General features: G+C 49.0%; 5 protein-coding genes across 5 annotated transcripts; 4 read left to right on the top strand and 1 right to left on the bottom strand.

Moving 5' to 3' along the window:
• Positions 1-205: 205 nt before the first annotated feature.
• KY384_005629 (uncharacterized protein) lies at positions 206-5,927 on the top strand (the record flags this gene model as incomplete). The annotated part of the gene is made up of 3 exons (XM_044814128.1): positions 206-740; positions 792-5,764; positions 5,817-5,927. 3 exons carry the CDS (start codon positions 206-208, stop codon positions 5,925-5,927), a joined length of 5,619 nt encoding a protein of 1,872 aa, XP_044669429.1.
• A 3,090-nt stretch (positions 5,928-9,017) lies between these two features.
• On the top strand, positions 9,018-9,636 carry KY384_005628 (uncharacterized protein; the record flags this gene model as incomplete). Its single annotated transcript, XM_044814127.1, has 2 exons — positions 9,018-9,137; positions 9,226-9,636. 2 exons carry the CDS (start codon positions 9,018-9,020, stop codon positions 9,634-9,636), a joined length of 531 nt encoding a protein of 176 aa, XP_044669428.1.
• Positions 9,637-13,363: 3,727 nt separating this feature from the next.
• KY384_005627 (uncharacterized protein) lies at positions 13,364-14,622 on the top strand (the record flags this gene model as incomplete). The annotated part of the gene is made up of 3 exons (XM_044814126.1): positions 13,364-13,540; positions 13,601-14,103; positions 14,169-14,622. 3 exons carry the CDS (start codon positions 13,364-13,366, stop codon positions 14,620-14,622), a joined length of 1,134 nt encoding a protein of 377 aa, XP_044669427.1.
• A 740-nt stretch (positions 14,623-15,362) lies between these two features.
• Positions 15,363-15,752, top strand: KY384_005626 (uncharacterized protein; the record flags this gene model as incomplete). The annotated part of the gene is made up of 2 exons (XM_044814125.1): positions 15,363-15,522; positions 15,718-15,752. 2 exons carry the CDS (start codon positions 15,363-15,365, stop codon positions 15,750-15,752), a joined length of 195 nt encoding a protein of 64 aa, XP_044669426.1.
• Positions 15,753-16,637: 885 nt separating this feature from the next.
• On the bottom strand, positions 16,638-19,069 carry KY384_005625 (uncharacterized protein; the record flags this gene model as incomplete). Its single annotated transcript, XM_044814124.1, has 2 exons — positions 16,638-18,850; positions 18,907-19,069. 2 exons carry the CDS (start codon positions 19,067-19,069, stop codon positions 16,638-16,640), a joined length of 2,376 nt encoding a protein of 791 aa, XP_044669425.1.
• Between the last annotated feature and the right edge of the window lie 340 nt (positions 19,070-19,409).

The following is a 19,409-nucleotide window of genomic DNA, read 5'->3' as shown; positions in this document are numbered from 1 at the left end:
CTTCCTCCAGCATCCTCCCCTGAACTCAACTGTGGTCGTGCCGCCGCCAAAAGCAATTGAATTTTGCGCCTCTGCTCCACTCTCCACTCTGAGCTCTTAAAACAGCGACGAATTGGAGACAATGCAATTGTGACCTTCGAGGACACGCCTCCCTCTCTCAAGTCCGCACAACACCCTCGTCCCCCGGACGCAGGACATCACAAACATGACTCCTGAAGTCGAGCAGGAGCTCGCCCATACCCTCCTCGTCGAACTTCTAGCATATCAATTCGCCAGTCCAGTACGGTGGATAGAAACACAGGATGTCATTCTCAAAGATCAGCTCACGGAGCGAATTGTCGAGATTGGGCCAGCGGACACATTGGGCGGTATGGCCAAGCGAACGTTGGCATCCAAGTATGAAGCCTACGATGCTGCAAAGTCTATCCAACGGCAGATTCTGTGCTACAACAAGGATGCTAAAGAGATATACTACGACATAGACCCTGTGGTTGAAGAGGAGGCACCCCCTGCTGCAGGAGATGCCGCGGCACCTTCTTCATCATCTGCCGTTCCAGCGCCGTCTGCACCTGCTGCGGCCGCTGCTGCACCACCCCCAGCTGCTCCTTCTGGTCCCGCTGCAGCAGTATCTGATGTCCCAGTTCAAGCTGTGGATATCGTCCGATCTCTTATTGCTCAGAAATTGAAGAAGTCACTGGCAGAGATCCCTCTTAGCAAAGCCATCAAGGATCTTGTTGGAGGTATGTGAATTCCTTGAATTTAGTTCATCATCCACTAACGCATCCTACCAGGCAAGTCTACCCTTCAAAATGAAATTCTTGGAGACCTTGGGAAGGAGTTTGGATCAACACCAGAAAAACCAGAAGATACACCTTTGGATGAATTAGGGGCCTCAATGCAAGCTACCTTCAATGGTCAGCTTGGTAAACATTCCAGCTCACTTGTCGCCCGACTCGTTTCCTCCAAAATGCCTGGTGGCTTCAACATGGGTCTAGTCAGAAAGCACCTCGAAACACGGTGGGGACTTGGCTCGGGAAGACAAGACGGTGTGCTGTTGCTTGCAATTACAATGGAGCCTGCCTCCAGATTGGGTTCCGAGGCAGATGCGAAAGCATTCCTTGACGATGTCTCTAATAAGTATGCAACGACTGCCGGTATTACCATCTCCGCTCCATCAGCTGGCGGAGACGGAGGTGCAGCCGGAGGCGGGATGATGATGGACCCAGCAGCCATCGATGCTCTCACCAAGGACCAAAGAGCGTTATTCAAGCAGCAATTGGAGTTGTTCGCAAGATATCTAAAAATGGATCTTCGAGCGGGCGACAAGGCCTTCGTTGGTTCTCAAGAGTCGCAAAAGGTTCTTCAGGCTCAGCTAGACTTGTGGAATACTGAACATGGCGAGTTCTACGCTAACGGCATCGAGCCATCGTTCAACTCCCTCAAGGCCAGGATATATGACTCGGACTGGAATTGGGCCCGTCAAGATGCACTCTCCATGTATTACGATATCATCTTCGGCCGACTGAAAGCCGTCGACCGTGAAATTGTGAGCCGGTGCATCCGTATCATGAACCGGTCGAATCCTCTCTTGCTTGACTTCATGCAATATCACATGGACACTTGTCCTACCGATCGAGGCGAGACATACAAATTAGCCAAGCAGCTTGGTGAGCAACTGATCGAGAATTGCAATGATGTAATCAATGAAGCTCCTGTCTTCAAAGATGTCGCTGTCCCTACTGGTCCTCAGACCTCAGTTGACGGTCGCGGAAGTCTCAATTACTCGGAAGTACCCCGCCCAAGCGCAAGAAAGCTTGAGCATTACGTTCGAGAGATGTCAGAAGGTGGTAAAATCTCAGAATACGGGAACCGAACGAAGGTGCAGAACGATCTCGCAAGGATCTACAAGCTAATCAAGCAACAACATAAGCTTTCCAAGACCTCACAATTACAGATTAAGTCGCTTTACGAGAATGTCATTCGGTCGCTCGCAATGAACGAAGGTCAAATTATGCCCGTCGAGAACGGCGCAAAGATTAACGGCGCGGCCAAAAAGCCAGGCAAGAATGGCACTCGGCCCACTGTAAATGGTATCTTGAAGCAAGGCAAAGTCGAGACTATTCCTTTCCTTCATCTCAAGCGAAAGGACGAACATGGTTGGGAATACAGCAAGAAGCTCACTGGACTCTATCTGGACGGCTTAGAGCGAGCTGCCCAGTCCGGCGTTACCTTCCAAGGCAAGAATGCCTTGATGACGGGTGCCGGAGCAGGCTCCATTGGAGCCGAAGTCCTGCAAGGTCTGATCAGCGGTGGTGCCAAGGTCATCGTCACTACAAGCAGGTTCTCGCGCCAAGTCACCGAATACTATCAATCAATGTATGCTCGATTCGGCTCACGCGGCTCGCAACTTGTTGTCGTCCCCTTCAATCAAGGAAGCAAGCAAGATGTTGAAGCCCTGATCGATTACATTTATGACACCAAGAAAGGGCTTGGATGGGATCTCGACTACGTCGTCCCTTTTGCCGCCATTCCAGAGAATGGCCGTGAGATCGACAGCATTGACTCGAAATCCGAGCTTGCCCATCGCATCATGTTGACAAATCTCCTCCGACTTCTTGGTTGCATCAAGCTCGAGAAGCAGGCAAGAGGTTTCGAAACGCGACCAGCGCAGGTTGTCTTACCTTTGTCACCCAATCATGGTACTTTCGGGAACGACGGTCTGTACTCTGAATCAAAACTGGCCCTTGAAACTTTGTTCAACCGATGGCATGCAGAAAGCTGGGGTAACTTCCTCACCATCTGCGGTGCAGTCATTGGCTGGACTCGTGGTACGGGTCTTATGTCTGGCAATAACATCGTGGCAGAAGGTGTTGAGAAGTACGGTGTTCGCACGTTCTCCCAGCAAGAGATGGCATTCAATTTGCTTGGCCTTATGGCGCCCACAATCGTCAACCTTTGCCAAAATGAGCCCGTCTTTGCAGATCTGAACGGTGGCTTACAGTTCATCCCAGACCTGAAAAATGTCATGACAAGGTTACGAAAGGAGATCATGGATACAAGCGAGGTCAGACAAGCAGTGACGAAGGAGACTGCCATCGAGAACAAGATCGTAAATGGTGAAAACAGCGAGGCTTTGTACAAGAAAGTTACCGTCGAGCCTCGAGCCAACATCAAGTATCAATTTCCGGAACTGCCAGACTGGAAGAAAGATATCGAGCCACTGAACGAGAATCTCAAAGGGATGGTCGACCTTGACAAAGTCGTCGTTATTACTGGCTTCTCTGAGGTTGGACCATGGGGTAACGCACGGACCCGGTGGGAGATGGAGGCTCATGGTAAATTCTCGCTTGAAGGCTGCGTTGAGATGGCATGGATGATGGGTCTCATCCGCAACCACAATGGTCCACTCAAGGGCAAATCTTACTCCGGCTGGGTCGACGCTAAGACTGGAGATCCTGTGGATGATAAAGACGTCAAAGCGAAATATGAGAAGCACGTTCTTGACCACTCTGGTATCCGCTTGATTGAGCCTGAGCTGTTCAATGGCTACAATCCTAACAAGAAGCAGCTGATGCAAGAAGTTGTCATCGAGGAGGACCTTGATCCCTTTGAAGCCTCGAGAGAACTAGCGGATGAATTCAAGCTTGAGCATGGTGAGAAGGTCGAAATCTTCGCCATCGAGTCCGGAGAATTTACCGTTCGCTTGAAGAAGGGTGCGACTCTTCTCATTCCCAAGGCTCTCAAATTCGATAGGCTCGTAGCGGGCCAAATACCCACCGGCTGGAACGCAAAGACTTATGGTATCCCTGACGACATCATTTCACAAGTTGATCCCGTCACCCTATACGTGCTCGTCTGCACCGCCGAAGCGTTGATCTCATCTGGTGTCACGGATCCCTACGAGTTCTACAAGTATGTCCATATATCAGAAGTCGGTAACTGTGTTGGCTCGGGTATCGGTGGCACTACTGCTCTGCGTGGGATGTACAAAGACCGTTTCTTGGACAGACCACTTCAGAAGGATATCCTGCAAGAATCCTTCATCAACACGATGAGCGCTTGGGTCAATATGTTGTTGATATCGTCAACTGGTCCTATTAAGACGCCTGTAGGTGCTTGTGCAACAGCTGTTGAATCTGTTGATATCGGATACGAGACCATTGTGGAAGGTAAGGCTAGGATCTGCCTCGTCGGTGGTTTCGATGACTTCCAGGAGGAAGGTTCATACGAATTCGCCAACATGAAGGCTACTAGCAATGCTGAGGATGAATTTGCTCACGGCAGAACGCCAAAGGAGATGTCAAGACCAACGACGACGACACGAAATGGCTTCATGGAATCACAAGGATGCGGTATGCAAGTACTCATGACTGCTCAGCTAGCTCTTGATATGGGTGTACCAATCTATGGTCTTCTTGGCTTGACTGCCACCGCAACGGACAAGATTGGCCGCTCAGTTCCAGCTCCCGGGCAAGGTGTGCTCACTACCGCTAGAGAGACACCTTCTAAATTCCCTTCACCTCTCCTTGACATCAAATACAGAAAGCGTCAGCTAGATTCAAGAAAACAGCAAATAAAGCAATGGCAAGAATCAGAGCTGATGTACCTGAACGAAGAGGTCGCTGCTATGAAATCACAAGGCGGTGACTTCAACGAAGCAGAGTACATGCAAGATCGGGCCAGCCATATTGACCGGGAAGCGAAGCGACAAGAGAAGGAAGCAATGTTCAGCCTGGGCAACAACTTCTGGAAGCAAGACTCTAGGATAGCTCCAATGAGGGGTGCTCTTGCTACCTGGGGTCTCACCATCGATGACGTTGGTGTGGCTTCTTTCCATGGCACATCCACAGTCGCCAACGACAAGAACGAGTCTGATGTGATCTGCCAACAGATGAAACATCTCGGTCGGAAGAAGGGCAATGCTTTACTCGGTATCTTCCAGAAATACCTCACAGGTCATCCCAAGGGTGCCGCGGGCGCCTGGATGATGAATGGCTGTCTTCAAGTCCTCAACAGCGGTCTTGTCCCAGGTAATCGCAATGCTGACAACGTGGATAAAGTGATGGAGCAATTCGACTACATAGTCTATCCCTCGCGCTCAATCCAAACCGACGGTATCAAAGCCTTCAGCGTCACTTCGTTCGGTTTCGGCCAAAAAGGTGCTCAAGTCATCGGCATCCACCCTAAATACCTCTTCGCTACTCTCGATCAAGCTCAGTACCAGACTTACAGACAGAAGAACATCGCAAGGCAGAAGAAGGCATACCGATATTTCCACAACGGCATGATCACCAATACCCTCTTCGTAGCCAAATCCCACTCTCCATATGATGACGCTCAACAGTCCAAAGTCTTCCTCGACCCCAACTCCCGCGTTAATTGGGACAAGAAGTCTTCGGAGCTCCGCTATCCCATCAACGGCGCACATAAGTCCACAAAAGCCACGCCAGAGGAGGAACAAACGAAACAGATGGTCGAGCATCTGTCGAAAGCTGCAGCCAGCGAAAATAGCAAAGTTGGTGTCGACGTCGAGAGCATCAATGCCATTAACATCGACAATGAGACTTTCATCGACAGGAATTTCACGCCGCAAGAGCAAGCCTATTGCCGCAAGGCTGCTGATCCGAGAGCGAGTTTTGCGGGGAGGTGGTCGGCTAAGGAGGCGGTTTTCAAGAGTTTGGGTGTGTCGGGTAAAGGCGCTGGAGCTGGTCTGCTTGATATTGAGGTCTCGAGTGATGGGGAGACTGGGGCTCCCGTTGTCATTGTAAGTCATTCCTTCCTCGAGGATCGAGGGTCAATACTAATATGTGCGATAGCTACACGGCGATGCTAAATCCGCAGCTGCGAGCGCGGGAGTGAAGAAAGTGGATGTCAGTCTCAGCCATAGCGAGACGCAGGCTATTGCTGTTGCGGTGTCGAAATTTTAGATCAGGCCGATTCTGGGAGTGAGGGTTCCTGGTGGTGGTGGTGGATGAGCAGGCGTATAATCCTATTTGGGCGGCTTATCATGCCTTTCTTTGTTGAGGTAGACTTTGCGTCGTGTGATGGCTTGCAAAAGCTTGTTATTGCCTATATCTCAATGGCATGGATAGGTGGTTTTGTAGATAGATCGGTAATTCAAAGGCAATTCGCTTTATTGGCACCGCTAGACTTGTCAAGCATCTGCCATACTTCCAAGCACTGACGGTAGTGGAAGTAGGCGACTGATTGTCTTCAATCTTCATACCATTCGCCAAGTAAAAAATGTGGTTGGGCATAGTGATCGTCAAGGTGGACAATGCCTTGTGTTGTTTCCTACCCATATCCTAAGAAAACTTGCCCCAAAACCGCAAAAATATTCCACCACAACCACCGCGCCCTCCCGCTCCCTTCAAACCCCAAATTCTCGTCTAACACACTCCTCTCCACTCTCCCCAAGCATCACGAATTCTTCCACCAGCCTGTTGCTGCTTAAGAAACAACTTTCACAATCCCATCCCTCCCCCCGTTGCGGGGTTTGGCCAAAGTCCGAACGCCGGGCACCCAACCTCCCCCACCCCCCTATCAGTCTTTGCGGATCCCCGCCAATTAGATAGCACTAATTAATAAGCATAAATCTCGGAGTTAAGCTGTGGAGCTCCGTCGACCCCAGGAATACCTCGATCGACCCCACCTTTGACGGAAGTAGGGGGGAGGGGGGCGATTACGGATGTGGTTAGTGTCTGGTGGTGGAGCAATAGGGGCGAAGGGGGGTGGGCTTGTTTGGGGGCGGGAGGATCGGGGTTGAGGGGGGAGTGGTGGGGAAATCTTTTCTGCAGGCTATCTGCACGGTGATCTGATGGGGGAAGGAGTGGGGCGGGGGAAGGGGGGGAAGAACGTACGGATGCGGCTAGTGGACTGCTCGATTGGGTCATTGCTTGTAGTTCTAGGTCCTTTCACGGTGGGTGTCTGACAACATTGTTTGAACTTGGGTTTTGGGGTTTGCTACGGTAAGCGGCTATGTCTGAGTCTAACGCAGACCTACCCTACCCTACAACTATGAAGGGGGCGGCAATGGAATTCCCCAAGACTTCAAAAGCTTCCGAAGCTTCGGAAACTGTGGAAAGTTCTCTCCCCCAATCCGATGCCAGAATTCCAAATCGACCCGAAAAGGCAGCTCCCAAACCCACCGTCCACACTAGCCGTAAGCGTACCCCCTTTTCCATCGAATGCGCAGACCATGTCTCTAAGTCGGCCGAGATATTCCAGGGTCGACCGAGCTTTTGCTATGAAAAGCTGTGCTTCGATGGGAGATCAGGGCGAATGATCGAGCTGGGTAAGGGGCTAGCCTTATATGGGTATTTTTCAAAGTTTGTGTTGAGGTAGGGAAAGTGCTGTGTATATGGGTATGGTACCACGTTCGTGGACACGCTGGAAATACGGTCATGGGGCCTTTCCACGTCTTGATGAACTGCTAACTCTAGTTGAGGGATGAGTATGCTTCTGTGGAAGATTGGGCGATGCCACTGATTCTTGATTCCATTGAATTTGTCTTTATCCGCGCTTCTGCCTTCGTACGGCGGCATTGATGACGAGCCTCATCATATTGACATCTGCATAGTCCTCGAAAGCACTTTCCGCCAGCCCCTAAATCGTGTCCGTTTCAAACGTTCGCTGGGCAGGGTATCTCATGTCCTAAAATTGCTGGTGCTGAGTTCGAACATCGAATATCTCGTGTAATGACCAGGGCGAAGCTTGCGTATTCTTCGTGAAAGAGGAAGCTAGATGCTGCTGATTAACGATGTTCGGCCAATCATCCATCTTGATTGGCTTTGAATTCTGCAATGCATGATCTTGTTTACTAGGCTCTAAGCAGCATGGCGCTGGCCCCCACGATCTCTTGATACACCACGACAGAGCATCGTGATGCTCGCTCGCGGTGCTCAGCTCGGCCCTTGAGATGCTTTGCGGTGCCTCTTTTATCCGAAGATGGCGGGGCTTGGATCTTTGTGCTTGCGATTGGGGATGAACTGATAGGGAGGGGGCTGTCGGGTAAGTGGATGGATATCTGGCGATAGTATGTCTCCGGATGCAAATTCGAGGAGGAGACGGTCATCCCTCTACGGTCAGGCTATTTGGTTTGTGATTGCTCGGGCGATGTCTCTCGCAAAGCCGTGGTATTCATCGCATTATGTGTAGTCAAGGGACTCGACTAGCAGGTGGGATGTTGCCCTTTCAGCTCGCAGATGGGTCAATCACGGAAAAGTACATTCGATGGTCGAGATAGCTTATTTGGCTTTGATTGCTAGTATCTACTCTTGACATATCGATCTACTGGGACAGTACGCTGCAGATGAGATCTACAGACTGGAGGACTCACATGCCCTCCGTGTGTATTCTGTGGGAGCTACAACCAAGAATGTGCCGATGAAGGTCATGACAATCCAAAAGAGTGATGGGAGCAGCAAAACAGGTTTCACACCGGTAAATACGGTAGCATTTGCCTCTCGAGTCGCAGAGATAAGACGGCATCTCGGACGAATCAGCCGGTGCCGAAGCAGAGCTCACCGTTCATCCGGTGTTGCATTATCAGGACGCATCCCTGACAGTGAATTTCCACGCCATACACTCTCTGAGCGAGAATCTCTCAATTCCGAGCAGGACAAAGGCTACGGACAACATGAGAGATAGACAAACGAACATCAAAACTCCTCGTATGACCATTGATCGCTAGAATTCCAACGAAGAGATACCCTCAGGTGATCCTCGAGCCTCGAGAGTCATCATCACAAGCCGGCTCGACCAATCACTAGGTAAGGCGAGAGAATTCACTGACAACGTGCTCCGCCCAGGTGGCTTTAGCGTCGTAGCCTGCTAATCTCGCATAGCTCAACACTTCACATCACCTCATCTGCACCTCTTCCATTTCTTCGCTTCCTCCACCTTGCACCACCAACCTCCCTTCTCCGATATCATCATCTCTTCTGCTCTACAGTCACATCTACATCGCAAATACACAACATTCCATCAGTTCAGCCTTGAACTCACTATCAACCACAATGGCAGATTTTCAATCGCCCGAAAAGCCCAAGTCCGGCATGGACAGTCTGACTACACAAGAGAAACACTGTTTTGACCTCGCAATGAATCACTGTTTGAAGGAGCCCAACAATCTCAAGGTAAGTCTCGCCTTCCCCTTCCCCCTGAACGTCCCACCGTCGTCGCCTACTCACCTTTGCCTGTCCCACTGACACCGAAACTTCCCAGATTGACGTCAAGAAACTAGCCAAACTCGCCGGGTTCACCAACAAGAAATCCGCCTCCAATATTTGGGGCTCTATTAAGAAAAAGGTGTTCAGCAAGCCCGCCAATCCCACTACCCCCATCACCACGTCTTCCGCACCAGCCGTCGACAAACCTGCATCTAAGAAGCGCGACCGCACATCCAATGATGCTGCAGAAACCCCCACCAAACGCGCCAAAGTGGAGGTGATGCCCGTCCCCCCCGCGCTGATGCTGGGATCTACGCACTCGGAAGAGGAGACGAATGAGATTCTGAAGAAGGAAGCCGCGACCGAAAATGGAGAATTCATGGGCTTTGGCGATCGGTTCGTGCCTGGCGATAGCCTTGGCGATGGAGAGTACGAGGGTGAGTTTGTCTTTTCTCATAAAAACTAGTGTTTGAGAGGGGAGGCTGATGTAGATGGTAGCTGCTTGAGGGGCTTTTGCATGGAAGGAATTGTGGATAGCAGGATGGTTGGCTGTGGTTTTGTTTCTTTGGCGGGTGTGCTTTGTGGTTGGTGGGTTGGTGAGATGACAGTAGTTACGTGGCACTTTGTGAAGAAAGGGATGGATGGATGGTCTGCGTGTTTGTAAGTGGTTGTAGCTGTATGTAGCTATGATAATGAGATGGCTTGATCTTGCTTTGAGATATACGAATCACGTTTCTCTTGTTCTTGTGCGATTGCTTCTTGCCTGTTGCAGATGTTGCGATAGGTTAGTTTCTTTCTTTTATATAAAATTAGTGAATTAGTTTGAATAATCTATCTTATGCCTTACTTTACCGCCGTCTAATATATTGATTATTGACCTTGCCCATGGCTTGCAGCCTTGATTATCATATGGATTGTGGCTGTTGCATATTAAGTACTACGGAAAGAAGGTCCTTTCTATTGCGATACTGTAGAGTCCGACTTCCCCTTCGATACTCACCGGCTTCTTCTACCACAACTACTATACGAGTAATAGTGCCTATGTCTCTAGCACAAGAGCGTCTATACGCAACGACCTTTTGATAATCTCGTGACGATAATGCAAGTCTTCAAGAAGAACGGCTACTTTCTACTAAGCCTTTCGCACCCCTTGTTTTATAGCAAATAGACAAGGCTATCGATAGAAGCTTTTCCATAAACCCTTTGCAGCGAATTCCGTAGGCTAGGCGGGCGAAGAAAGATGTGGCTTTAGAAAGACTTCGATTCCTGCTTCAGACCCTTTAGCACTGGCGTCGCCGTCTATCTTGAGTATCAATGCCTGTGTCTCCAGCATTAGAGCTTTCATATGCAATATCCCCTTCACGATCTTGTAACGATAATGCCAGCCTTCAAATAGGACGGCTACGTCCCAATGAGCCTTTTGCACCTGTTGCTTTATAGCAGATGGACAGGGTTATCTGTAGAAGCTTTGCAGGAATCCTTTGCATTAAGCTCTATGGGCAAGGCGGGTATTTACTTCTGTTGCATTCTGAGAGGCAGGCAAGGCTGTCTATAGAAGCTTCCGCAGGAGCCTTCTGCAATAGACCTCCTAGGCAAGGCGGACGATTGCTTCTACTGACTTCTGGGAGATGGACAGGGCTGTACGTAGAAGCTTTGTAAGGAGGCTTTTGCAGAAGGCTCCATGGGCGAGGCGGGCGACGAAAGAGGTGGCTTGGGAGAGAGCCTAGTGCTATTCTGAGGTGGGGAAGTTTTGGACAGTCCATGGGAGACGGGGCTCTGTGCCATTGAGGGACGCGTGAAGCAGGTTTTTGGTTTCGAGACCTTGATTATTGTCTTGAGAGGAGGAGGAAGAAGAGGGTTTTGGCTTGGAGAACAGGCGGTGTGGTGTTCCAGGGCGAGACATTTGGACAGAGGGACTCGGAAGTAGGAGAAGCTGGGAAGAAAAGGGTTCTGGGCCGTTAAGAACACGTGCAGTAGGTCTTTGAATCGGTGATATTGGGTATGCCATCGTATGGCGTCGTGACTATTTACTCAAGCCCAAGCCCACAGGCACTGAAAGCACTTACAGAAGGCTTCCCAGCAAGACAGTTTGGTCTCGAAGGGGTTTTAAAATGCCCTGTAAGAATGTAGATACCACTTCCGCCAGAGTATTGGATAGCCTTGAGGTTTGGGGGAAGTAGGTGTTCGTGGAATTGGAGAAGTCCAAGCTGTTGTAGGCGTCCATGTGGTTGCAGAATCTCTGTCAACTGAACAAGCAGACTGTCAAGGGCCTGCAATATGAAAATATTGGTAATTGGAGCGATGAGCTGTCGACGTCGTCATGAGCCTTGAGCTGACTCTACCCGGCTTTGGGGCGCGTACCACAGGCCGCCGGCGAGTCAACACAAGACGCACTTTCAGTCACGTCTCTGTAGGTTGAAAACCAGACTGATTTCGGGCTCTGGCTCATGGGAGGGTGACTTTTTCTTCCTTGCTTTTCTGCACCGAGCTCTAGTAATCTGGGCTAGCTTGACGAGTATCTACGGACTCCGTCAACATCACCAAGACCACTAGATATTACCATATAGTGGCTCCTCAAAGGAAGAAAACTCACGGGGTACTGCTTGTCATACGATGAACACAAGAGATAGCTAACGAGGAGGACGAAATGAGCCAACCTGCCTAGAGCAACGTGAAGAGCCACAAGACAAGCTTGACCGTCAGTGGTACTGAAGACAAACGGAAAGCAAAGAGATGGAAAATACTACATGAGCGCAGCCCTAAAGGATTGAGTATGCTGAGCAGGAAGTCTCGGTCCCAAATCCTCCAGGAAATCATACGCTGATTTCTTCATATATCCTGAATATTGACGTCGGTTGTCCCGCAAGTGACCCCAAATTTGTATCTTGACTCTGCCCTTACTCCTTCACCAGCCTACCTTGGAGGATGTCCAGAACAAAACAAGTTGCAAAATATGCTGAAAGACAGAGCATCAGGTTTGCCCGTCGGCACCCTACACTGTAACAGGCGGAGTGACAAGCCGATTGCCAAGAACCTTTGATGGTTCGTACCCGCAGCCCTTCACATGTCCTCCGTACGCAAGTCCGTCATCGCGCATCTGTATCCCTACAGTCAGCCCCTCGGAATTGCCACTGGTCCTACCTCGGAGGATGTTCAGAATGAGCCGAACATCGGGGTTTGCTGAAAAGCGGAGCTCCCAGCCGCTGGTCAACATTGTGCATACAACAGGCGGAGCAACAAGTGGCTTAGACTGTGTTATCAATGGTACATAGGAATCTCTCACATATGTCTCGAACGCCTTTGTCCGCCGCCATGCAAAATGATTCTCTTCAGTCTCTATCTCAGCACTGCCGCTCTTTCAACCCGGAAGATCTCTAAAATGAACCTGACGCCGAAACAATCCTCATGGAGCCCAATATTTGATAGTCGGTGCCTCACATGGAACAAATGGGCTTACTACTCGCTACTCAACATATAACGGGCCGTTCAACAAGCCGACTGCTCAGTGCTATCGATTGTACATAGCCGCAGCCTTTCAAAGATGTCTTCAGATACGTACAGGCGTAGTCTAGCAAACGAGACCCTACAGTCCCTACCTAAGCACTACGGCTGCTCCAGCTCGGAGAATGTCCAGGAGGGTCGAAATTCTAGGTGCACGGAAAGACGGAGTCTAAATTTGACCATCGGCACCTTGCATTCAACATTCGGAGCAACAAGAAGTTTGCTGAATGCTATTGCTGGCATACAACCGCGGTAAACATCGGTGAGAGTCCCGGCAGTAATACGATATACGAGCGGCAGTCGAGTGGCAGAGCAGAAAAGTGATTTAAAGCAGCAGGTAATGCAGGGTGGAGACGCGCAATATCGCGGCACAACATGATTGTGGAATCGATCAGCTCCTGAATAATCCCTCGAGAAAGCCTCGGTCCTCGCGTCGCAGGATGCAAGAGCATGGCAAAGGACCACGGTACAGGCAGACTGCCAATCGAGACACGGTGGGCAGCTGTTTGCTGCGGCAACCACTGGCCCGCTTCTAATAATCGGAAGAGCGAGGAGGCCTGCTTTGAGTGTTTGCAAAAGACTAGAAAAATCGAGAATACCAGTTGCTCAGAGATTTATCTCACAACTGGCAAATATCTTTGATCTGTCGAAAACCTTCCATACCAAGTTTCCGAACTCGACAACCATTCGAAATGGAGAGTGGAGATGTTGCAGCACATCTAGAATCCAAAAATGGCACCCCAATCAAGGGGCTGAACATTGCATGCGTGGTATTGACCGGTATTGTCCTGATCCTACGCTGTTGGTCGCGCGCTACAAGCCCGAAGACAAAGTTTGGTGCGGATGACTGGACGGCTCTTGCGAGTTGGGTAGGTACACCTACGGTTATCGAATTGCAGAAAGAGCTGACGTCTCATGTCATATTATAGCCTATTGTTGCGGCTTTCAATCTGCTCACTGTAAAATACACAACTATAGGCTTTGGGCTTCATGTGGTCGAAGTCCCGCCAGAAGACCTTGTCAAGGGTCTCAAGATTTCATACGCGAGTTATCATCTATACGATTTTGGCATGACATTAATCCGAGTTTCTGCGATTCCGTTCTACATCCGAATCTTCGATCCCCGGAATTCAAGATATCGCTATTTTATCTGGGCTACTTTGGGATTCAATCTGGCCTGGCTACTTTCCTTTGAAATCGTGACCACAGTCCCCTGCCTACCAATTCACTCCTTCTGGGATCTGGATCGAGTAAAGCCATCTTCATCGCCGCCTAAGTGCTTGTCGATAATTACGGTTCATATCTGGTATGGTATCACCAGTGTATTGCTGGATTTGATGGTCTTGGTCCTGCCTGTGCACCGCCTTGTAGCATTGCAAATTAGCCTACTCAAGAAGATTCGCGTCATCTTCATATTCATCATGGGCTATTGGTATGTTGCATCATTGACTTCCCTAGTAATACAATAGAAATCATTGCCTACTGATGATATCTCAGCGTCATCATTTTCACAATCGGTAGGCTTGTATCTATTATTCGAGCTGGCAAACAGCTCAACACAGATTTTACATGTTTGTCACAACCTCACCTAGCAAAGTGTATGCAAGATACACGACTGATATTCTCAGGGGCATTGGTCACGCCACTTTACTGGTTTACGTGCGAGATCTCAATGGCAAGCGTGTGCATATCGCTACCGATGATACCCCAGCTTGTTCAACGCGCCACACAACAAGGATTTCTGGCTCTGTTCGACGCTAGAAAATACCCTGATACCTCTCTGGCTTCGCGCCCGATCAAGAACGCTAGCGCCGAAGATGGGTTTGCTCGTCTGAATGATAGAGAGGTGAGGACTACAGAGCAGATACTTCTAGGAAACATGGAACCTTATGAGCATGCCATTAGCATTTACGTAGCAGATAACGAGCCTGAACCAAATATGGCCGACTAAAGTACGATTGTGGCAGACAGATGGCCCGCCCTCCGGAAAGAACTATGGTCAAAGGAATGAAAGCTATTCGATGCCACACAAGATCACCTTGTTGTGTCACTCTCGATTGATATACGTCAATGTTAAATCATGTGGATGCCATCGTCTTCCTAATATAAGTCTATCACAGAAGTCGAGTGCTGCCGAAGTTTTGAGCCAGAATCGGCCGTCAGAATTAGCAGGAAGCAGAAAAAGCATTCACAATTAACATCGGTCCATTTGCAACTCGCGTTTGAACATGCCACCAACATTGAGCACACCTTTACCGGGCCCCTTCAAGAGCAGACATCGTGTCGCTTTCGCAAAGCAAGACCTCCAAGTTCGACGGTACAAGAAGCAAGTCAAACACAGAAATAAATGCACCTCTTGAACGTACGCTACATAAATGGTGAACCTGCTGATGCGATATCGCAGAGTACTTTCAGAAGCCACCCCTCGAAGCACTGGTCAAAATATGCCTCCATGCCCTTCGCTCACGATCAAGAAGCACCGACCAATTCAATAGTCGCCTCGCAAATAATCTATAGAAGGTGGACACAGCCCAAAAGCATGAATCCTCCTGTTCCCATGGTCGACTCGATGACCCTCTGCTATCTCAATGTCACGCACCCTCCTGACGGGCATGCAGCCCAGCATAGACCCCACGAGATGCACGCTCCTTACCGTTGCTTTCAACTACAGGATAACATATGGCACATACAATGAAAATTAGAGATCTACCTTCCCGCAAGCACAAACCTCGTCGACTGAACATTGCCGAAGCTACAAAGTTAAACGCAAAGAGGAAGAAGAGGAAGAAGAAGAAGGAGGAGAAGAAGAAGAAGAAGAAGAAGAAGGAGAGGATCCGCATAAAACTCGAGTGTAAAGTCCAGACGCTACGAAGAAGATCGCCCCCTCGTAGGGCACATATGAAGAGCGAGTTCAGACGGGAAGTGAGTCGAAGACCTCAGAGACTGGAGAGCTAGGCTCGTTGAAAGTCTTGACACGCTTTGGATTGTGGAAAACAAGGATGATTTTGATGGAGTCTTTAATGGTGCGGAAGAAAGTGAGTCGCAGCTCGGGCGGCTGGTTCGACATATTCAGGACATTGAAAACGGTTTAGATGCATACATGAGCGAGATAAATTATCGAGTGTACACAAGTCTCGTTCTTGAACCCCGAAGGGATAATTGGATTACGTTCCAACCTCGTTTAATTTACACTCGGCTCCCGCGAGCGTATATTGTTGATTTTCCACCGTCTGCCAACCACACCCACTCAGCCTCAATCCAGCAGTCCAATCTTCCCCCTTTAGAAACCTTGGATATTCCCCCCCCATGCAATGACCGCCACTCGTACCTTGCTATCCAATTCAGAGCCCAGCCCCGAGCTCACCTTCTTGCTCACACATTGAAAGGGTCACCACACGTATCCAACAAGCCTGCCAGTCCAGCTTAGGAGATGGAGGTGCATTGCCCATCAACCCGCCCCTGAGGCCTACCCTGGTCTTAACTCTAGCATTTCTTTAAGTAGTAACCTCAAGTAAAGAAAGGGTGATGGTACCATTTTGATATGTAGCGTGCTTGAACATGTGAACTTCTCTATCCGCGACGGCGCTCGATTCCAAGATGAGGTGTGGGGAGAGGAGGAAGTGATGACGCACGAGTAATGAGTCTGTAAAGCCGTATCGTGCATCTGCAAGTGATACTTACATTCCCAAAAACAGACACGAGAGGAAGTCCTAGTTCGTTAAGCCGTCACAGGCGTTGAAGCACCAATTACCCTCCTTTGTGAGGTCTTCCACATTGAAGTTTCTATGTCTCAAGTTGTCTCCATAGTCGGGAGTATCCCTTGCCAGGAAACATGGCAAATGTGGACTTCGTTTCCACCTTTTATCTGCAGGCTCAAATCCTAGAGCTGCGGTATCCTCAAACGCGGATAGAGGGTGAGGCTGGAGGCAAACCATTTCTTTAACCCATCAATGACTGCGTTCCAGATCAAGAGAAACTTTGGAGTCGTAGCGGTATGGAAGGCGTTTGGAAAAGGTCTTCTTCTGTCCAGTCTGTTGCAACGACATAATTATACTGGTCTATTGCCCGATCCATATGACCATCTATGTAAATTGAGTACGTAGTGTTATTCCCCTGAGGTAGCCGACGAGGGTATACCCCCATTGATACCATGTCCTCTATTGCAAGGCTATGATGAAGAAGCTCATGGTCCAGTTCTCTTTTAACTCGTGAAAAATAAAATCTCGCAATTTTATCCTCCTCATCTAGCCGATCAATGTATGCTTCCCTTGATGTCGTCTTTATTGAAATGATATCTTCAAGAAAATGGATTTTCTGTTTCATCTCGATTTTTGCGAAATATGATCGAGCAATGTCGTGATCTGAAGCTAGCCGACGGTGGTAACGTTCCTTCAATATCGTCTTCACTGTAATGACATGTTTCAACAAGTCAAATGCTCTAACAGACTGTCCATCTTCTTTATATACTAAAGCAAGCTGGTGCTGTGATATGAGTCGCCCAGAGTCATCTTCGTGTTGGACCGCGACCATGTGTTCAAGAAGCCGAATTGCCGCCTTCATCTGTCCATCTCGCGCATACACCATTGCAAGCTCGTGCTGCAGCATCAACAGGTACGGCTCATCCTTTGGCAAATTTATTTTCTGCATTACACGTAAATGGAATAGAATCTCGATTGCCGCAGCAATCTGCCCGTTTTTTATGTAACGTTCTGCTTGTTCAAGTCGCAAGTGAGATCGTTTGGGAAGCAACACATCTTGCCGGAAGTACGATTCATTCAGCATATTGGCGGCTTCTTCGAACCGACAATTTAACAGCAGATAGTTGCCGACCGCCAAAGATATCTCATCCAAAATGCGAGCGTCCGAAGGTTTGGTATTTCCAACGGAATTGTCCCAGGGGTCAATCTCCAGAGATTTGGTGCCTTCGAGGAAATGCAAAGCTTGAGGAATATACTCTCTCCAAAAAGCGTCATCATTGTAATCGTAACGAGGGAATGTGTCGTCAATGCTGTCATTGTATCTTGGGATAAGATCCAAGAGGAGCCGGGCCACCAGTATCTTGCCATTTTTAGTAACACCCTTCTGATTCACCCATACCTTATTTGCTAGGTGAACAATTCGGTGCATGTCGTAAGTCTCGTTGTCATTCGGTTGAGTCATAAAACCGCATGCACGGAGCAAACCTATGGCGCGAGTCATTTGCGCCTCGGGTCTCGGAGCTGGCTGCATATGCTGAGGTATCGCTTTAGAAGCCGATAGCATGAATCGAGGTATCCGTTTGTGATCAAGACATGACATGATCGTTAATATCCTTTCTGCAATACAATCAGTCTTCATAATGCGATTAAATGAGTCATCAAAGATGCTGGCAACGGCATTCTGCGAATCTTTGTAGCGTGTTTCGTCATGGAATTCGTAGCTCAAAAGGCTGACTGCATCCTGCTCGGAAGTCTGAAAGAGATGTAAGTATCCAGCAATGGTGATCTGCATCGTATTGATATATGCTGCTGCTTGTGCAATCGCCAGAGGTAAAAATGTGAGCTCCTCCAGGAGTTCAGATACAATTCTTTGATCCTGTAGCGATTCTTTCTGCACCAAAGATTGTCTCAAGAACGTTTCTGCTTCAACAGGGCCCATCTCGTGTATTTCGACGATATCACTGCCGGCCAAATCAACCGCCATTCCCCTATTACGAGTAGTGAACAGAGTGAGCCCATTCTCACTTTTAGGTAGGTAGTCTATCACACCATTAGACTCGCCTTTTTTGCCAAATACAATGTCTCCATCGTCTGCGTTGTCGACAATTAGAAGCCATTTACAAGCTGAGGCGGTGCTGAGGTGATTTTGAAAGAGCTTCTTGGAATATCCCAGCAATGGCAGAAAAGTTGGAAATCGTCTTATCGAGCACCGAGTCGTAATATCTTCATAGGCTTGCTCAAAACTCTCGCGGCTCACGGCTGGCACCCAGAAAATCGAGTAGTCAGGCCGACTCTCTGTGACTCTATACGCAAACTCGAGCGCCACTTGCGATTTCCCCACTCCGCCAAGCCCGAATAAAGCGAGTTTTTGGTAGCCGCCGTTGTTGAAGAGCCTTCCTTCCAGCTCTTTCAGCTTTTCAGTGCGACCAACAAAGCGCCGATTCCGCAACGGGAGGGCATAAATCATGTCTTTAGAGCAAGCTACGACCCGTCAGCGACCTCCAAACGCCAGTTCAAGTAAGCTCAAGAAGACTAACGACTTGCTGCTTTCTGTGTCGCTGTCCTTGTTGCTTTTTGTGGAATGTCCGTGACTGGTTTGACTGGAGACTCTGCACTGAAGGTCCCGCTCTTAAGGAACTTCTTCAATACACCAGCGATCGACCGATAGCTTTCGTCTGATCGATGCTTACTTCGAGCCATTTGCATGTGATTTGCATCTATACTCTCTACCGTCTCGATCTGACTAGGTAAACCAAGCTTGGACGAGAAATCGTCTACAACCTAAATATGAAAAGGCAAATTAGCAGGACTTGCAATAGAGATGTACCAAAGCAGAGCAGCGCACCTTTCCTTGGAGCCCTTTGACCCCAGAGTATCCTCGCCCCTCTTGAAAAGAATGAATATGGATGCTATGTTTGTGGACATCGTCAACGAAGGGCTTATGAACATTGTCCAGCACTTCATCGTTCACTTGCAGGGTCCTTAAAAGTTTTCCATTTGAGTCGTGCGTGGCCACTCGAGCTATGTTCAAAACAGACTC

This window comes from Bacidia gigantensis (genome assembly GCF_019456465.1).
Source record: "Bacidia gigantensis strain McMullin 20006 chromosome Unknown contig_245, whole genome shotgun sequence".
In the NCBI taxonomy this organism is placed as follows: domain Eukaryota; kingdom Fungi; phylum Ascomycota; class Lecanoromycetes; order Lecanorales; family Ramalinaceae; genus Bacidia; species Bacidia gigantensis.
This window is presented reverse-complemented; position numbering and strand designations above follow the sequence as displayed.